This window comes from Phalaenopsis equestris, unplaced genomic scaffold (assembly GCF_001263595.1).
Source record: "Phalaenopsis equestris unplaced genomic scaffold, ASM126359v1 Scaffold000909, whole genome shotgun sequence".
Taxonomy (NCBI): Eukaryota; Viridiplantae; Streptophyta; class Magnoliopsida; order Asparagales; family Orchidaceae; genus Phalaenopsis; species Phalaenopsis equestris.
The window spans coordinates 33347-52271 of record NW_018165348.1 but is presented as its reverse complement, the minus strand read 5'-3'; the positions used below and the strand labels follow the sequence as shown (position 1 = coordinate 52271).

Here is an 18925-nt window from a genome sequence, read left to right as displayed (position 1 = left end):
ATATATATATATATATTGATCAATCACAATGTCCAACATGTATAAAAAAAAAAACAAGAACAATATTTCAAAGCTGTTTTCTTAATTTGTTCCAACTAAATCAGCTTAAAACTGTACAAGCATGAAAATGAAATAGTAACAGATTTTTTACTCCCAAGGGTATTTCTATAATAAAAATTTCTCAATTAGCATAAATCATTCAAAAAGTTGGTGGTAAAAGAAAGAAGATACAAATTAGATCTGCTAAAATTTAAAAATTAACGGCATTCTTCTTCCACTGCAGCACCGGTCATGGTGGAGAAGCTCTACTCAGGTTGAAAGCTCCCTTACCGGTCATGGTGGAGAAGCTCTACTCAGGTTGAAAGCTCCCTTCCTTCTTTTAATCCAAATTTATTGCTTCCTCGACCTGCACATTGCTTCTTCTTCTTCTTCTGAGAAGAGCCAAGTCCTTCCATAAGTGAAAATGGCGGCAAGAAGAAAGAAAAACCAGAAGAATCTGTCAAGAACCATTAACCTCCTTCCTAATCACTATACCCTGAAGAGAATGAAGATGGACCTTCTTCTTCATCTTCATCTCCATCTTCGTCCCCGTTAGCATCATCAGCATCAGTCATCTCATCATCTTCGACCATCTCTTCATCATCCTCGTCAACCTCATCTTCCATGTCTTCGAGCGCACCCTGGTCGCCGTAATCTTCTTCTTCCTCTGCATCCTCATCCATTTCCTCTTCTTCGCTCTCATCATCCATACCTCCAATCGAACTCGATTGATTGTATCGCGCACCATATTTGGGAACCGGTTCATCATACTCATCTCCTGAAACTTGTTCATTATCATCGAGGGATTGCGAACCAGCACTGTTATCATCTTGCTTGATATAATTCTGTCCTTCTATGCCCCATTCATCGCCGCCCGAGCTTCTGAGAGATTCTTCGGCACTTTCTTCTTTGCTGCACGCACCAACGTCGCCAAATGAATGGAAAAAAGTTGCCCTGGAAGATGGCACCTGGCTCTCGGACCTTTGGCGGGGACGAACTGATCGTCTTCCGCGACGGCGGCCTCGTCCACGGGTTCGTCCTCTTCCACTGAGCTTTCTTTTCTTGACTAAATTGCTGATGTTCTCTTCATTAAAGTCTGATGTGGAGACAATAGAGGTTGCTCTCGTACCCCTCCCGCCTCTACCTCGGCCTCGTCCGACACGGCCGCCTCTGCTCCCTCTCCCACGGCCTCGACGCCCGCTGCTGGAATCAAGCCACCTCCCCTCGATCTGATAATCGACTCGCTCCGGAGTTCCGGCTGGCTCAAACTCATGAAGCTTCTTCACAACAGTGAATCTCGAAGGCTTCTGCAGATAATAAATGTATTTATGCCTCAGAGAACATCTTTAAAAAACCAATTAATGAAAAACATGTCAAGATATTCAAAATCTCAATTACATACAGTTAAAGATTCTTTAACATGACTAATTGTATTACTTTTAGATCCCAAGCTCCTACAACTAGATTCATACAAGCATATATATCTTGGCAAATTAAATGCCAACAGAATTCTTGTGTATTTACATATCTAACTGCCAAAAGTTTGATATTTACACTAGTAACCTTGGTGTCATAAACACATGCATGAAAAAGATGCATTTTAGCTTTTAAATTACTTGTGATGGCAATGCTTATAATGTGATCTTTTAAAGATTTTAGTATGAGTGTAAATATGAATGTTTAGGTGTTAGAAATGTAAATACATAAGAATTATGTGGTATGTATGTAAATGCTACATCTATGTTTTGTTTTATTGGTCAAACCAAAGGCTACTTGAATGGTAGGGGCATTTATATACATACCATTCAATTCTTATGTATTTACATATGAAGCTCCTAAACATCAATTTTTTACATATATACCACTGAAATCTTTCAGAAAATATAAAAAATAACAATATTTCGACTTTTAAAAAGTGAAATACACCTTTTTTTTAACAGATAGGTAAGGCGCCACACATATGTAAAAGATGAAGTTTTGGTATTAGATATGTAGAGAGATTGGAAATGAGTGTTATGTAGGGAATGTAAGTGAGTCGACCCAACCCGTGAGCCAGACTCGAGCTCAACTCGATTAATGGTTCATGAACAGGACTTGATAAGCTAACAAGCCAAGTTCAAGTCAGCCTCAACTAGACTAGTTAGGTCATGAGCAGGCTCATCTAAACAATAATTCATTAAAATACATTAAAAATTCACAAAAAAAAATTCTTTAAATTATTAAAAAATGTTAAAAAAATTGATATTTATATTTAATATCAAGTGATTTCTTATTAATTATCTACTAAATATTAAATTTATTCGTCATTTCACTATAATATTAGCTTAAGATATTTATATTTAATATCAAGTGATTTCTTATTAATCATCTACTAAATATTAAATTTATTCGTCATTTAACTATAATATTAGCTTAAAGGTGTCTCGAGCTCGACTCAACTCATTTATGCCCCTAGTGATATGTAAAAATCTTCCTAAATAGTAAAGAAAATGGAATGAAACTCACAAAGAAATCTCGAGATTCTCCTTTCAGAGATGCTGATTTTTGTTGAGGCATATAAGAAATTGATGCATCAAGCTCCAGGAGTCTCAATGCAACAGCTGAAGTAGTGTCCGGTATCCATGGAAGTACGGGCACAGATCCCGAAATAGACGTGCTATTAGCCGCCGCAGAAGAAACTTTAGCAGAACTTAACAGTTCATTTGTTGTTTCAAAATTTGAAGACAAGTGTTCCCTCTTTATTGCACCCTCTAATAATGTCAAAAGCTACAAATAATCATAAGAATAGCAAATATTAAACTAGAGTTAATCAACATCTCCAAAATAACCAACAAGATAACTTGGCAACATTGATCAAATTTAAAGCAAAACTGAGTTGGACTGGTTACCTGAAGAAAGTCGTCAGCCGAAGACGCTGAGTTTAACTTAACGCCCCACGATTTACGATACCCCTCTGTCCAGAAAGGCTGGAGAGCTTCGGCCGGAATCGAAACCTGAGAGGAAAAGAAAAGAACATCAAAACAATCACAGATTGAGGCAGACAAATAAGGAATGACAAGTTTAAGAACAAAAAAGTAGGGGCATTAACAAACATATCACCCAATTCTTATGTATTCAAAACGAACACCTAGATTTTGCTTTTTTACATTAACACCACCCAAATCTTTCATATCACATCAAAGGTTGCATTCATACCACCCAATTCCTATGTATTCACATCATACCAACCCAACTCCTATGTATTTAACATATCTAACACCTAAACTTTATTTTTTGCATTTTTACCACCCAAAATTTTCATATCATATAAAAATACCACTATTTTAACTTCTAAAAAGTCATATACACCTTACGCATAGATAATGTGGCATAAGTGTAAAAATTGAAATTTAGGTAATTGAAATTTAGGTGTTAGAGGTGTTAGACATGTAAATACATAGAAATTGAGTGGAATGTATGTAACTCTTCCATTTAACTTCTAAATAGTGAAATGCGTCTGTTCATGCACAGGTAAGACGGCGTATATATAAAAGTAGAATTTTTAGATGTTTGATAAGAAAATACATGGGAATTGAGTGGCATGTGTGGAAATCTTCCAAAATAGCAATAATCTTCGTTTGCTGTTTCACACTCACCTCGACCAACGACAGCTGTGTCTTCAGTAAATGGACGCCAATAGGGAGAGACGAATCAACCATTTGGCTTTCGGAATCTTTGTCTACTTTCCTCTTCACAATACAATTAGCGATATGCTCCGCAAACATCGCATCGCCCTTATGAATGGATTTGAACATTCGGTGGCAGGAGGTGCAGTGCCTTTCTTCTGCGAAATAAGACTGATAACAGATCTGGCAAGTCTGCAGCAGCTCCGAACATCTTTTCTTCCCATATCTCACAGCGCATAAAAGAAGAGGATTGTTGCAGCATTCCTTCCACATCCACTTAAGAAAACCGTGGTATCTCTTCAATGCTGACATTCGCTCCATCTTACTTCGACCCAACTGGATCCTGAAAGATGTGGAGCACTCGACGCTGTCAGAGGTAACGCCGCTGTGCGTGCTACTCGGACTATCATGCTCGGTATAACAATCAGGACTGCGAATTGATTCATTAGACCCAGGTTTAAAATGAAATCCGCTTGTTTTAGCCGAAGCAGCGTGCTTCTTATGCCTTGCGAGAGCTTCTTTGAAGGTCGTCTCAATTCTTTGCAACATAGAATGTAGATGAGATTCCCTTATCCCCCGCGTATCGAGAGCGTCCAAAAGCGAATCAAAAGTCTGGAAAAGGAAATTTTATTGCAGCAAATGATTTGTATGAGATCAAGAGTGATTAACAAGTTCTTAAATCACATGAAATAACACTATCCTACACAATTGAAAAAACAACTAAAATATTGCACGAAGCATGCATGATCAGTGCTTGTTGCTTGAATAAGAATATAGCACACAACATTTCTCGTATTTTTACATATCTCACACCTAAACTTTCATATTTAAACACCTAGCACTCAAATCATTAATCCCATAAAAGAGAGAACTATTATCACTTTTAAAAGTGAAACACATTATTTCATGCATGGGTTTAAAGCATTAAAGTGCTATATAAATAAATATGAATGAATATGAATGTTTAGGTGTCAGATATGTAAATACACAAGAATTATGTGTTATATAAGAATATGAATGTTTAGGTGTGAGATATGTAAATACACAAGAATTATGTGTTATATAAGTAAACTTTCCAAGAATATAATACCTCCTCCGAATCAATTAGCCTCCACAAACCATCTCTAGATTCGAAAAAGATTCGTCCTGAACCAGGATCATTGGGAGAAGCAGACGTCGAAAATAACCAGTATCTGTTCCGCCTACGATCTTGGCCCAACGGTAAAGACCGATACACGTAAAGTTGTTCTGCCTTGTGACCAATATACGACTTCAACTGAAAGCGTGGCTTCTCTGCAGCATGCCCATAATGTTGGAGAGTAAACGATGACTCCGGATTTGCGGAGAATTCTTGTCCTAATCCGTTCCTCTCGACTGGCAAATTATGAATATTATTCAGACTCGATGCATCGGGGAATTGATCATTGCCAAGAAATTCGAGGTTTCCATCATTTTCCTTAGTATATGGTAACTGCAGAGGAGTCTGGCAACCATCCGTGCCAGTAATTGCTTGAGCGGACTCCGGCTTGCAAATTAAGAAAGAAGAATACTGTGATTTGTTCAGATATTCTTCTTTATACCGCCTTTTGTCGAGTTGTGCTTCCGCCCACATCTGCTTCTTGAGAGCCGTTGCGGCTTCCAGTCGTTCCTGCGGAACAACGATTTCACCAACGTAATAGAAAGAAAAATTAATCGAGAACAAGAGATAATCAACAGAAGGGACTTTTGCTTACATACCACAAAATACTTATGTATTTACATATCTAACATCTAAACATTCATTGGTTACATTCATAAGCTCACATCTTTACTATCACATAAAAAATGCCACTATCATTACTTTTTATAAAAGTGAAATATTCATTTTTGTTGTGTTTAAATATACCAAAAAAAAGTTTACATATCTAACATCTAAACATTCATTGGTTACATGCATAAGCTCAAATCTTTACTATCACATAAAAAATGCCACTATTATTACTTTTTATAAAAGTGAAATATTCATTTTCGTTGCATAGGTTCATAAAACCAAGGTGTTCTAAATGTAAATATCAAACTTTGTGTTTAAATATACCAAAAAAAAGTATGACAACAATTCCTTGCAAATACCTCGAGAATTAGACGTATCGAGTTTCCCTCGATAGCCACACCAATCAAAGCAACCAATGCATTAAGGCGCTCCTCGACACTTAAATCCGCGTAATCACCTTCGGTTAAACCCTGAACCCATGGATCACCCAAGTTGCTTTCATCGATTTCCGCACCTTCCAAATTAGTAGATGCTTGCTTGGAATTTGGAAGTGCATCTTGAAAAACTTTATCAGAATGTCTTAAACTGTTGGGCGGGGTTAGCACAATACCGTCACAGAGAATTTCCTTCTTTTTATTATTAGCCGAATTAGAAGTTAGCGCTCCTCTTAATTTAGTCATATAAGGTAAATCCTTGTTCATCTTCGCTTCCACACTACAATCATCAACTTCAGGTTCATCAGCATTCTCGAATTCAGAATCTTCGTCCCTTTCTCCATCATCTCCGTCATCTGCATCCTTCTCAACTTCGTCGGAGTCCGAAAACCCGCTCTGAAACGCCTGTATTCTTTCCCTCGCTGCGGCGAATATTGCATCAGCATCGACGGGATTTTTTCTGAATGGGGCACGAACACAATATGTTGAAGGAGCAGTTCTTTCGAAAAGCTTCGTATCTCGTGATAATGCAGCAGCTATAGATGCTTCGGGGGTTTTGCTGGTTGTGAGGTCTCTCAATCCAGATTTCTAAAGAAAGAATGAAATTCTATTAATCTTGTAAAATAAAGCAAAAAAAGTTTTGAAATTTACCTGAATCTTCTCTGCAACATCTAGAATTGTTAAGCCTTTGCTTCCTTCGAGGGAAAGAACATGAAAAGCTGCGAATTTGACGGTTCCAGGGGTCAAGCGATGGCGAGGCCTACGACGGTGATTGTATCCTCTTACTTGCATTAAAGCAACGGCATTTTCAGCAGCAGCACCGTTCCGCAAAGTAGAGATAATATCCTCCCCATCATTATCCTGCAATTAAAAGAAATAAGTCAAGATAAAGCAAAAACATCCAGCCAAACTAAATATAAAATTATGAGCATGTTACAACAAAAAAAAAATGCAAGAGTATGCTTAATATTCCATATCAGGTATTAAATTATCAGCACACATGCGATAAGCACATCTTTAATAAACTAATTATGTCATATATTGTAGCTCAAAAATCACAGAACTTAAAACAAGCCTTTATAGTTGAAGGCAAGAATAATCCATTGTTGTACTTCAGCATAGAAGTCAAACAATAGTCTTGACATGCTTCAGAAAGTTCTTTTTTGTTATGTAAAAATATAGGGGGCATTTACATGCATAGCACATAATTCTTATGCATTTACATATCCCACACCAAAATTTTCATATTTACACACACAGCACTCGAATCTTTAATATCACATCAAACATTGCATTATTAATATTTTTTGAAAGTGAAGTTAAAGCACTAAAGTGGTATGTATGTAAATATCAAAGATTACATGTATAAATACTAAGTATTGGGTGCTACCTATGTAAATTTCCAAAAAAATTATTTTTTTTATGCCACGAAGTGGTACCCACAATATTGTGCTGGATTAGATTTATTAGACCAAGAAAGATGCATCAATAATATGGAAAAACTTCAATGAACGCACATTTCAATTGCCAAAATTATTTCATTAAAAATTAAATAATTTGTTCATTAATACTGGTGCGAGCTATAGGGAAAAAAACAAATAAAGGCCTTGATCCATACTTTCACCCAAGATTTAAATTTACATTCAACACACAAACTATATAGTTCAGCTGAGCCTGGTTTACATGAGATGATCCATTAACCAAGTAGAAAATTAATATAGGATTATAGCATAATTTAAAAGTAAAAATGCAGACATAAATCCAAATCTCATTGTCTAATCTTCCGATTGTGTTACACTACATCTACATGTAAATTTGCACAAAGTTTGAAAAGGCTCTCCTGAGTTACTTCAAATAACTTCATGCAGCAGATTGTTATATATCTTTTAATGATGACTTTAGCAGAAATTTTCATTGTGCTTTGTTGAAGAATGATAAAATCTCAAGGAGCATAAATTTCTACAAAAGAATAAAAGAATCAAAGCATAGGAGATTAATCCAACATAAACAAAACACATGTCATATCTAAATTACAAAAAGAAAATGAAAGATGAACTCAAAAGAACATTCAAAAAATCTTCATATTATAAATCACACCTCATGGCCATCACGGAAATAGGTCCGCTCAACATTTCTTTTCTTCAGTTGAGGTCCAAATCCAGCCGCGAGAGCAAACTGTCGTAATATTTCTGGCCATGTAAAGTAATTTAAGTGTTGCTGCCAGCTGCAGATATTGAAACCCCAAGCATATGCCTAGTAGAGAAATACAAATGTGAAAAACACGAAAGTAACTAAAGGGACAAATAAAGATGTTGAATACCCACCCCCTCAACAATATGCGGATGACCTCCTCCAGGATTGCCAACACTGTTTTGATTGACTCCCAGTGCAACAGCCGGCGTCCGTGCAAATTCCTCAATATCTTTTATTATAGATTTAAGCAATGCAACATGTATTTCTCCCAACAAACGTGAATCCTTGAAGAAAAGATGCACAATAAAAATAAATAAATAAATAATAAGCTAATTCACACCAAAGGATTATTGGAGTTAAAAAAAAAAATAAAACAATTATGCAATGTAGACTGTAATTTCAGCAAATCAGACTGAGAAATTGAACTTCAAGATATTTACAACATCAATGGTTTAAAAAAGAAAACTACATTCTAAGACAATAATAAGGTGCATCAACAATAAAAATCATTGCTTATACACACAAAGTTTCAAAGTATTAGTAGACAAATAGAATAGTGGTTTCACTATACTCGAACAGGGTTCCTTACCATCAATATATTCAAATCAAAGAAAAATAATTTCTAAAGCTATGATCAATCAAAGAATGAATATTATTGCTCTAAAGTGTTTTAATTATAACATTGTCTAAATATTAAAAGCCAAACAATTCAGTGCTTTCTGTGTCATGAGCAATTTTACAACATAGCATTCAGGGTTTAAGCATTCCATTGGTGATTTAAGGCTTTAAGGTTGCCTTGTAAAACTTAACCTTCTTTCATACAAAGAAATGAATGCTAAAAATAATCAGAGAAACACTCAAAATGATAATTTCATGTAAAAATTGAAGTAAAAGGTTTAAGAGAAGCGAGAGAATAAACAATATAGAAATGTTACATACAACAACAACAATAAAAATGACTTTAATTTTTTAGAATTAAATGAAAATATGACACTAAATAGGACACAATACACTAAATAGGACACAATGGATCACTAAATAGGACACAATGGATAAAAAGGATTCACGTAGCCGACCCCACTTAGTGGGATAAATAAAAAATAATCAAAGAAACACTCAAGATGATAATTTCATGTAAAAATTGAAGTAAAAGGTTTAAGAGAAGCAAGAGAATAAACAATATAGAAATGTTACATACAACAACAACAACAATAATAATTTTAATTTTTTAGAATTAAATGAAAATATGACACTAAATAGGACACAATGGATAAAAAGGATTCACGTAGCCGACCCCACTTAGTGGGATAAATAAAAAATAATCAAAGAAACACTCAAGATGATAATTTCATGTAAAAATTGAAGTAAAAGGTTTAAGAGAAGCAAGAGAATAAACAATATAGAAATGTTACATGCAACAACAACAACAATAATAATAACTTTATCCCACTAAGTGGGGTCGGCTACGTGAATCCTTTTTATCCATTGTGTCCTATTTAGTGTCATATTTTCACTTAATTCTAAAAAATTAAAGTCATTTTTTTTTACAATATGCCCAAGTCATCCTAGATCTACCTCTGCCTTTCTTAACATACGTCGAATCTAAAATATCTACTCTTCTAATCAGATCATCAGATGGAATATAGAAATGTTACATAAAAAATGGAAAAAAAATAAGGTATCCAACTTACATAATCGTGCAGGGATTGAAGAAACTCATCAAGCGTGAATGGCCACAGTCCAAGAACATCAGCAAATGTAATTAAAAACTTCCAAGCCTGAAAATCAACACATTGAAATTAATAAATTATATTGTAAAGGTGGTCAATATAATTCTATCAAATATTTATCTGTGTTAGAAGAAAAAGAATATCGGTAGTAACATGTGTTGTTTTATTTCTATAAGGTTATCCACAAAATCAAAGCGGAGTACAATTGCATACCATAAAACATAAGGCGGAGTATTCTTAAGAAAAATCACCAACAAAAGAAAGAGAAAAAAAATTATGGAAATTTACATGCATTTATGTATTTACATATCTCGCACCCAAACTTTCATATTTACATGTACAACACTTCGGTGTCTTAAACCTACCGTGAAAAAATGTATTTCACTTTTAAAAATTTATAATAGTGCTATTTTTTATGTGATATTAAATATGAGTGTCGTTTGTGTAAATATGAAATTTTAGGTGTGAGATATTTAAATACATAAGAATTGTGTGCTATGTATGCAAATGCCCTAAAAATTTATTGTTCTTTAACAAAAAGACTAAAGCTGGAACGAAGTAATTTACCATAAGAAAGTTGCCAACATTCTCCTCAGACTCAATCCAAGGTTGAACCGAAAAAGGCTTTTTCAATTTAACTGACTTTGGAGGAAAAGCATTCAACATTACTACATCATGCAAAAACAAAATGTTAGCTTGGAATATTTCGTGGAGGCTCCCATAAACTTCACAGATACATGCAATAACAGTGAATCGAAGATACCTTTGAAAGAATCAAGCTGCTCAAGAGTATCACAGTCTAATGAAATTATTGACGATAAGCCTTTCCTCGATGCTGCGAGCTCCATCAATTCTAAGCGCTCATCTTCAATTAACTCCATGGATTCCTTGGCAATTCTGCGAGCAGTAGCTCTCTCATTAGCAGCTTTGAGCCTTGCTGCTTCCTTCTGCTTTCGCAACTCTTCTTTCCGTCTCAGCTTCTCTGCCTGAATCACCCATAAATAAGCAGTAGTAAGATTTAAAAAAAAGGAAAATTTACATACATACCACACAATTCTCATGTATTTACATATCTACCGCTAAAAGTTTGATATTTACACTTATAAAACCTTGGTATTATAAACCTATGCATGAAAAGGTGTGTTTCACTTTCAAAAAGGTCCTGAAGGTGTAATGTTAAAAGATCTGAGCGGCATGCAGGTAAATATAGATATGTAAATATATAAGAATTGTGGGGTGTGTATGTAAATGCTCGATAAAAAATTAAGCTGGGCAGTCTGAAAAATTTTGGAGAAGCTGCTGCAATGGCTGCCTCCTCAGTCTCAGTCACTCTCGACAAAAAAATCAAAACAAGATCTGTACATGGAATCCTCCACAGTACATGCAGGCCATCCGATACAAAAGGAAGATTTACTTACCACTTAATTCTAATGTATTTACAGATCTAACACCCAAATTACAATTTTTTAGATGCATGAAACCTTAACCATGCTTAAAAATATATATCTTACTTTTTAAAGTTAAAACAGAGGTAATTTTGATGTGATATGAAATTTTGGGTGTTATAAATGTGAAATCAAATTTTAGATGTTAGATATGAAAATACACAGTAATTGGGTGGTTTGCAGGTGACTTCAACCAATGAATGTTTGGCAGTTCATGACATGAAGCTTACCCGACGGTTTTCTTTTAGCATTATCTTCTCCCTACGTTCATTTTCGCGTCTCTGCTCCCGTAAAAATCTCTCCTCCTCGCGCTGCTTTTCACGTAAAATCCTCTCCTCTTCCTTCCTTCTATCACGATCGAGTCTCTCCATTTCTCTTCGCATTTGCTCTTCTCTCTGTCAAAATGATACAGGTTTAATTGGCAAACTTCGAGAAACAAAAAATTTATTAAGCTATCAACAAGCCTAAACCTTTCTTCTCAGAATATCCTGCTTTTCCAGCTCTTTCCTAATCCTTTTCTCATGAGCTTCAACTTCCTTTGCAATTCTTGCTTCTTCACTCTACAAATCAAAGCTGGTCATAAAAAGCAAGCAAAAGTATTTCTTTTAGGGGCATTTACATACATACCACCCAATTCCTATGTATTTACATATCTAACACCTAAACTTTACTTTCTTACATTTATGCCGCCCAAATTTTTCGTATCACATCAAAAATACCACCATTTTAACTTTTGAAAAGTGAAATAAACCTTTTCAAGCATAGGTAAGGCGGGCATGTATGTAAAAATTGAAGTTTAGTTGTTAGATATGAAAATACATAGGAATGGACTGGTGTGTATGTAAATCTTCCTTCTTTTTTAAGTATGTATTTACAAAAATATAAATACCTTGCGTTTTCTATCAATTCGACAAGAATCTTCCTCTCGAACGATCCTTCTCTCAGACAAAGAAAACGGGTTTTCGAGCCCCAAAGTTTGATGGATGCTGAATTGAGGATCGGCAGTGCTGTTTCTGAAAGGACTACCATGCGGGGCGCCATCATATTCATTTGTATAAAGCTGTTCCCGAGCTTGTTGTGATAGCAGACCGGAGCTCGAAATGTGGCCTTGGAAAGTGTAAGTCGGCGCAATTTGATCATTTCCATGCAAATACTGATTTCCAGCAGGCAAAGATGGAATTCGGGTACTTGGAGTGGAAACAGGAGGGTCATAAAAATGAGATTGGGGAACCCTTTCATATGATTCAGATCGAATGCTTGGCTGCTCCGGAAGAAACTGATACTCCTGAAGCGCTCGGGGAGGCACCTGTGGATGAACTGAATGAGCCCCACTGGCTGCTGCTTTTCTTTTCCCAGTTAATGAACCAGACAGAAACGAATGCTCCATGCTAGGTAGGAGGGCTGAAGTCTGTATAATCGAAAAAGCTTAACATCAAAACCATTAAAGCATAGCAAACTAAAATCGGACCCGTCTGAAAGTAACCAATGGCACTAAATTATCACAACATGTGAAATGTATGTGTCCCTTGAAGCGCTTTGGCAATTTAATTTAGGGGCATTTACATACATACCATCCAATTTATCTATTTAAATATCTAACACGTAAATTTTGCTTTTTTACATTTATACCAACAAATATATCCATATCACATAAAATTTACAACCATTTTAACTTTTAAAAAGTGAAATACACCTTTTTATGCATAGGTAAGCTGGCATGTATGTAAAAATTGAAAGTTTAGGTGTTAGATGATTAAATACATTGGCATTGAGTGGTATGTATGTAAATCTTCCTTTAATTTATTATATCATGGGGGCACCATTAAAATAGATCAAAAGGCGAGCCTCGGGACCATGGACCGCTGCCTCAGCTATGCGGTGTGCTCCATGAACACCCATCTTAGTTGTCCAAAGTTATTTTAACTTGCCCAGTCCCCAGACAGGCCCCATAAAATAGCTTCTAAAACATTGACACAGATGTATATACAAATATAACTTTGAATTTACGTATATGTCAAGTCAATTCCAAGCCGAACCCATATAATTTCAAAAGATACCTCTAGCAATCCAATTCTGAGTCGACTAAACTTCTGAGAGTAAATTAGTATTTATAATGTGAAGAGTCAAACCTTCATTGACTTCCCATCATAAGGTCGAACAAGTTGCTTTGCCTGGGTTGACATTCCTGGTCATCAAATGAAGCAAAAATTGTATTAAAAGCCCAACAAATGTGTTGAGTAATCTTTGATTTCACTCCAACATGTAGGGGAAAAAAAAACTCATTAAGTTCCTTCGTCATCCTATTTCACATTAGATGAGGAAGAAACTAGACACAATGGTTTTCAGTTTCAGTAAATTACAGCACATTACAATATAAAAAAAGACAATAGCCTCATACAATGCATAGAAGTGCAAGGGAAAAATGTATAAATGTTATATGTTATTTATGAGTTAAAAAAAATAATAATAAGAATTTATCATTCATCCACTTTTAAAATACTTTCCTAAAGCAAAGTTAATGATTCATCTTTAATACTTCAAGCCTGATTCAAAAGGATAAAATTAATGAATTATTTGTAATATTACTAAAACAAAATATTCTAAGAATTAAATGATTAATTTCCTCTGAATTAAAAAAAAAAATTCAACTTCATTCTTTATATAAGCTCAAATTAATAAAACAAGAAATAGTATATGGATTATAATAAATTCCAATATAAACAATTCCAAATATGAAACAAAAGAAAATCTGCATAAACTAGAGATTGGAATCATTATGAAATCACTAACAGTGCCTAATATAACAATCATCTTTTTCAAAATAAAAGATTATAAATATGATTAGTTGTACATACCACCAAGCAACAACAGGTCAATTAACATGAGTAACATTTTCATAAATATCAAAGGCATTGAGGTCGAAGGAAACAATTGTAATTTAAAAAATAATTACCTGAACTCTCAAGTCTATCCAAAAATTGAAGACTTGCAGCATGTACATGAGTTGGATGAGTAGGCACCTCAGATTCTTAAAAGCAAATTAAAAAAAAACATGAATTAGAAGTAAATAAACGATGCTTGGAGTAATCAAGAACAGCCCAAATAAAAAAGAAAATTTTATCTAACAGATTAAAGTGTTTAATAAAATAGTGATGCGCCAGATTCAATATGAAAAGAAACTTTCTTCTTAATTAATGCAAAAAGTAATGATAGTGTTTATGTGTAGAATGTGAAAAAAAACACTTTTTATAACAAGCAAAACTAATAAAACATCAAAAGATACGGCTAAGAAAATACATTAAAATTAAGGAACTAGCAGCTAAATGAATACATGGGGCAAGGCTATGAAGCAAGCATTGATTTTTAAGGCATTTCTGCAAGTCATACGATCTACAACAGAAAACAAAGAGGAAGCTAACAAGAAATTGAAATCTATAATTTAAACAAAATAACATCCTAGGATAAATAACTTGGCATATTCTTCTCTCTCTCTCTCTCTCACTCTCTCTCTCTTCCTCCCTCTCTCTCTCTCTCTCTCCAGATGGATATTTATAACAACACTTCTTCTTCTTTGGGAATTAGTCACTCGAATTAAATAGAAAAAGCAACCATTTTAGTCCCAAACAATATAAAATTTTGATTTAATCCAAGGATTCTTAAAATATAAGCCAAATAGTCCCATTGTTAAAAGTAAGGGGAATTCAAGCTAAAATTAATGAATGATGTTAAAATGGGGTGTTTTATGAATCTAGATATTAAAAATTTGTACAAATTTTCATTAATAACTTTTTTAAGCTTGCAATATTTTGTAGGAAATCTAATAATAATAATTGCTAAAGTTTATAAATTTAATATTGATTGACTCTGTGACAGCGCATCTAAAATAATTAAGGAATAAAGGGAATATTTTCAATAGATTATAACACAAAAAGGTAAGTAGAGAATTAGCTTTTGCAAAATTTCATAATATAAATTCTTAATTTTTAATGACATCCGTTAATTTTAACTTCAATTTTCTTAACCTTTGAAGTTAAGACCATTGTGAATCCTATTTTAAGAGCTTATGGACTAAATCTGACATTCTAAATAATCTGAGACTAAACTAACCCCCACCAGAAAATTACACTTGAATTAAAGAGAAATTATTTAGATTTCAAATTCTACGAAGACTTCTTATCCTTGATTTAGCAAGTACTAACGAATTTGATTATGCTATAAATAGGTATTAATTGATGCAATAAAAATCTAAGAGATCAAATGCACATTAAATTCCTATTGTAGATTTCCTATAAATGAATCAATTTCCAACACTTAAAAATAAATCTAATCCTCCAAAATCTCTCTCATCTCCACTCCCTCTCCCCCAATAAGCCTAGAACTAGCAGCTCGGATGGCAGCCACTCCCCATGCCATTAGCTAACTTTACTAACAACCAGAGGCTATCTATAGCCATTTTTAGGTCTAAGTCAACAAAAAACAACGATGGATGTTGAATGAGTTCGGAAAGAACATCCAAAAAACATGACCCATAAAAAATAACAAAGAAATGTTTCAATTCTTGCAGCTAATGTTTTTGAGAAATAATGAAAAGGAAGTGATAATATTTTATATATAGAATTATGTGTGTGTGTGTGATCCTTGGTTTCATTGTTGTTTGTTAACAATAGCATTGCTTTTTTAGATTTGTTGTGCGTTTGCTTTTCTGGTTGCAATCAAAATCAAATGGAACTAAAGGGGAAATAATAACAGGATTCAGAGAGATTCAATAGACAGAAACAAAGGACTTGGGAGAAAAGAGCAGGAGGAGAATATTTATGTGGCAAATATTATATATTGTATTTATCTCAATGCTAGTAAAAGCATCTCTCTACAAAGCTATGAACGTAAATGAATATGCCAAACCATATAAATATTGTCTTTTTTAGTCAGTATTTTTTCCTCCGAGCTTATTATATTTTCATTGAACTCATCTGTATTACTTTTCAAAGGCAATTGACTTTTACTAGTATCAACGTCATCGAGCTTTCAAGCTATCTTACACACACACACACACACGGATATACATAATCTATGTCTATATTTGTGTGTGGGTGTGTTCATGGGAGCGTGCGTGTGGGTGGGTGTGAGTGTGGGTGTGGGTGCGTCTGGGTGGGCGTGCTTGGGCGCGTGTGTAGGTATGTATCTATGTGCAATTCAATCCTTAACATATTCATAAGTTTAACTTTCAATTGAGATATTAATAAACAGAAATAATATGTTGAATGCTTGATCATGCCTTCAAGGCTCCTAAATTGAGAAACAAGTTTAACTTTCAATAACCAATTATCATGTTTCTAGATTCCCTTTTTATAATAGTAAGACAATTTTTGTGCTCTCTTTAAACATTAACAAGTGAAAAACATAAATTTTCTAGATTCCCTTTTTATAATAGTAAGACAATTTTTGTGCTCTCTTTAAACATTAACTTTCAAAAAAATTTCATTTCCAAACAACATTGCCTACAAAAACCATGAAAAATCAATAGATTCGTGAAATCATCAATGTGAATACCAATAGGCGCTCCAAATGCTCCGGGGGGCAGCGGATCAAACTCCACACCAAGAATTGGCCCATCATCCCTAAGCGGTTCACCGAGCTGAGCCTCCACCGATGCCAAATCCTCTCCCACCCCGGCGGAGGTGGCGGTGGAGGAGAAGGAGGCTCCTCCACCTTCTTGGCCTTCTTCCCCGGTGCAAACTTCCGGTCCTTAAGCCTCCGGTGGCAAAACCACATCTGAAGCTGACGATCGGAAAGCCCCGTTTTTGCTGATAGCTCCGCCCTCAGCGTCTCCGATGGGTAAGTCTCAACTGCGCAGAACACCAAGAAAAAAATTAAAGGGATAGAGATAAAAATCAAAGATAATAACAAACAGGAGCGCAAAAATCAAAGGAATACCGACCTGCATAAGTCTTCTCAAGGATCTCTAACTGGTATGGACTTTTCATCTTACGCTTGGACGGTTTATCCTCGCCGCCCTCGGGAGGCTTTTTCCACCCTTCCGGCGGCGGATTTCCATCCCCGCCGTCGGCGATCTCCATTGTTATCCGAAACCCTAGATCTGTAACTCGAAACCACGATTGCAGAAAAGTTCTAACTAACTAGGGTTCCTTTCTCGTGGGAACACATTGATTTACACCGATCAATGATGCGTAAAAGCAAAGTTCGGGATCTTGCGTGGAGAAGAAACCAAAAAAACAAAAAAAACAAAAAAAAATAAAAAATCCCAACAGAAGAAGAGATGCGCCGTGGGATTTTCCGACAAAGAACGCGATGAGAGATGAACAAAAACACCAATTGAAAAAGAGAGGGGTTGATGGAGGGAGAGGCAGGGAGAGAAAACAGGATAGAAGACAGGAAAAGAGAAGAGGCTGATGATAAGAATAAAATTTGAGAAAAAAAAATAAATAAATTCATGGGAGGGGTTTGATTGATTCCGTATCGGGCTGATTAAAGATGGAACAATTCCGCAGTGAATCTCCTCCATCATTTCTTTTCCGCAGGTGGAGAAAAAACACGATTTTTGAGTGTGCGGCTCGATAAATTTTGCTTTTTTTTTCTATTTTTTTGATTCTGTATTAAAAAAAAAATTTAATTTTTTCCTCGAATCGAGCGGGGATTTTAATTGAGTGAGAAGGAGGAGCGCACCGATTTTGATTTTAATCTCGATGTTAGGTCTCGGTCGGGTGGATCGGAATCAAGGTTTGATCTTTGTTTTATTTCTGGTTTTTGGTTTTCGCACGATTTGATCGGGCGGGTCGGTTGGTGACCCGAAGTTGTGGCGGGTTTTGAGTTTGTGGAATGGCGGCGGGAGAGAGAAGAAAACGGAAAAGTATGTTTATATTAATTTATTAGGGTTCTCAATCAAATTTATTATTTTTTTTTAAGATTTCTATGTATCTTTAATGAGTTTTGTATTTGAAATAGTAGTTGATTTTTCAATTTATTTGTGTTAGATAATTTGCGGTGGTAGAGTAATGGATTATCGTTTTAGCGTTGCACGAGAATTTAACACACTCAGATAAAAGAAACCATTAATGACACTATAAGCTCTTATGTGGATACCCTGTAACGACAAAACCCACACGGCCTAACAAACTGAAGAAATCCACTATAAATTGGATATTACATGTATTGTTCGACTAACACAGGCAGGAAAGGGTTGAATACTCTTCGAAGTTACAAAGTCGGTGCACAAATAAACTTGTAAGAAGTGGGTGGCAGATAATGGTGATTAGTGGAGGCCAACAGGAGGTGGTCGACAGCGGTTGGTGATAATCGATGGCGGTCAGCGGTGGTTAACTGAGGTCGACGGCGGTCGACGGTGATCAGGAGGTGGTCGACAGCGGTTGGTGATAATCGATGGTGGTCAGCGGTGGTTAACTGAGGTCGACGGTGATCGACAGTGTTCGACGGTGATTGATGGTGACTGGAGTGATGCTAGACTTTAGCTCTTCAAAACTTCAAGCTCTCCTCCCCCCTCATCAAAGGGGTGGGGCTCTATTTACAAGATGCTAGACTTTAGCTCTTCAAAACTTCAAGCTCTTCTTCAGGCTTCAAGCTCTCCTCCCCCCTCATCAAAGGGGTGGGGTTCTATTTACAATTAATGCAGAAATATAAACCACTTTGATCG

At 35.4% G+C, this 18925-nt stretch overlaps 1 protein-coding gene across 1 annotated transcript; it reads right to left on the bottom strand.

Moving 5' to 3' along the window:
• Positions 1–397: 397 nt before the first annotated feature.
• LOC110032290 (homeobox-DDT domain protein RLT2-like) lies at positions 398–18088 on the bottom strand. Its single transcript, XM_020735867.1, is given in 20 exon segments — positions 398–1346; positions 2545–2805; positions 2928–3032; positions 3675–4316; positions 4795–5352; positions 5814–6476; positions 6540–6749; positions 7986–8141; positions 8213–8365; positions 9773–9859; positions 10379–10479; positions 10575–10797; positions 11487–11651; positions 11727–11816; positions 12146–12664; positions 13386–13441; positions 14210–14284; positions 16807–16913; positions 16916–17102; positions 17195–18088. Coding segments are annotated over 20 exon segments (5322 nt in total). The 5' UTR covers positions 17334–18088; the 3' UTR covers positions 398–521.
• Between the last annotated feature and the right edge of the window lie 837 nt (positions 18089–18925).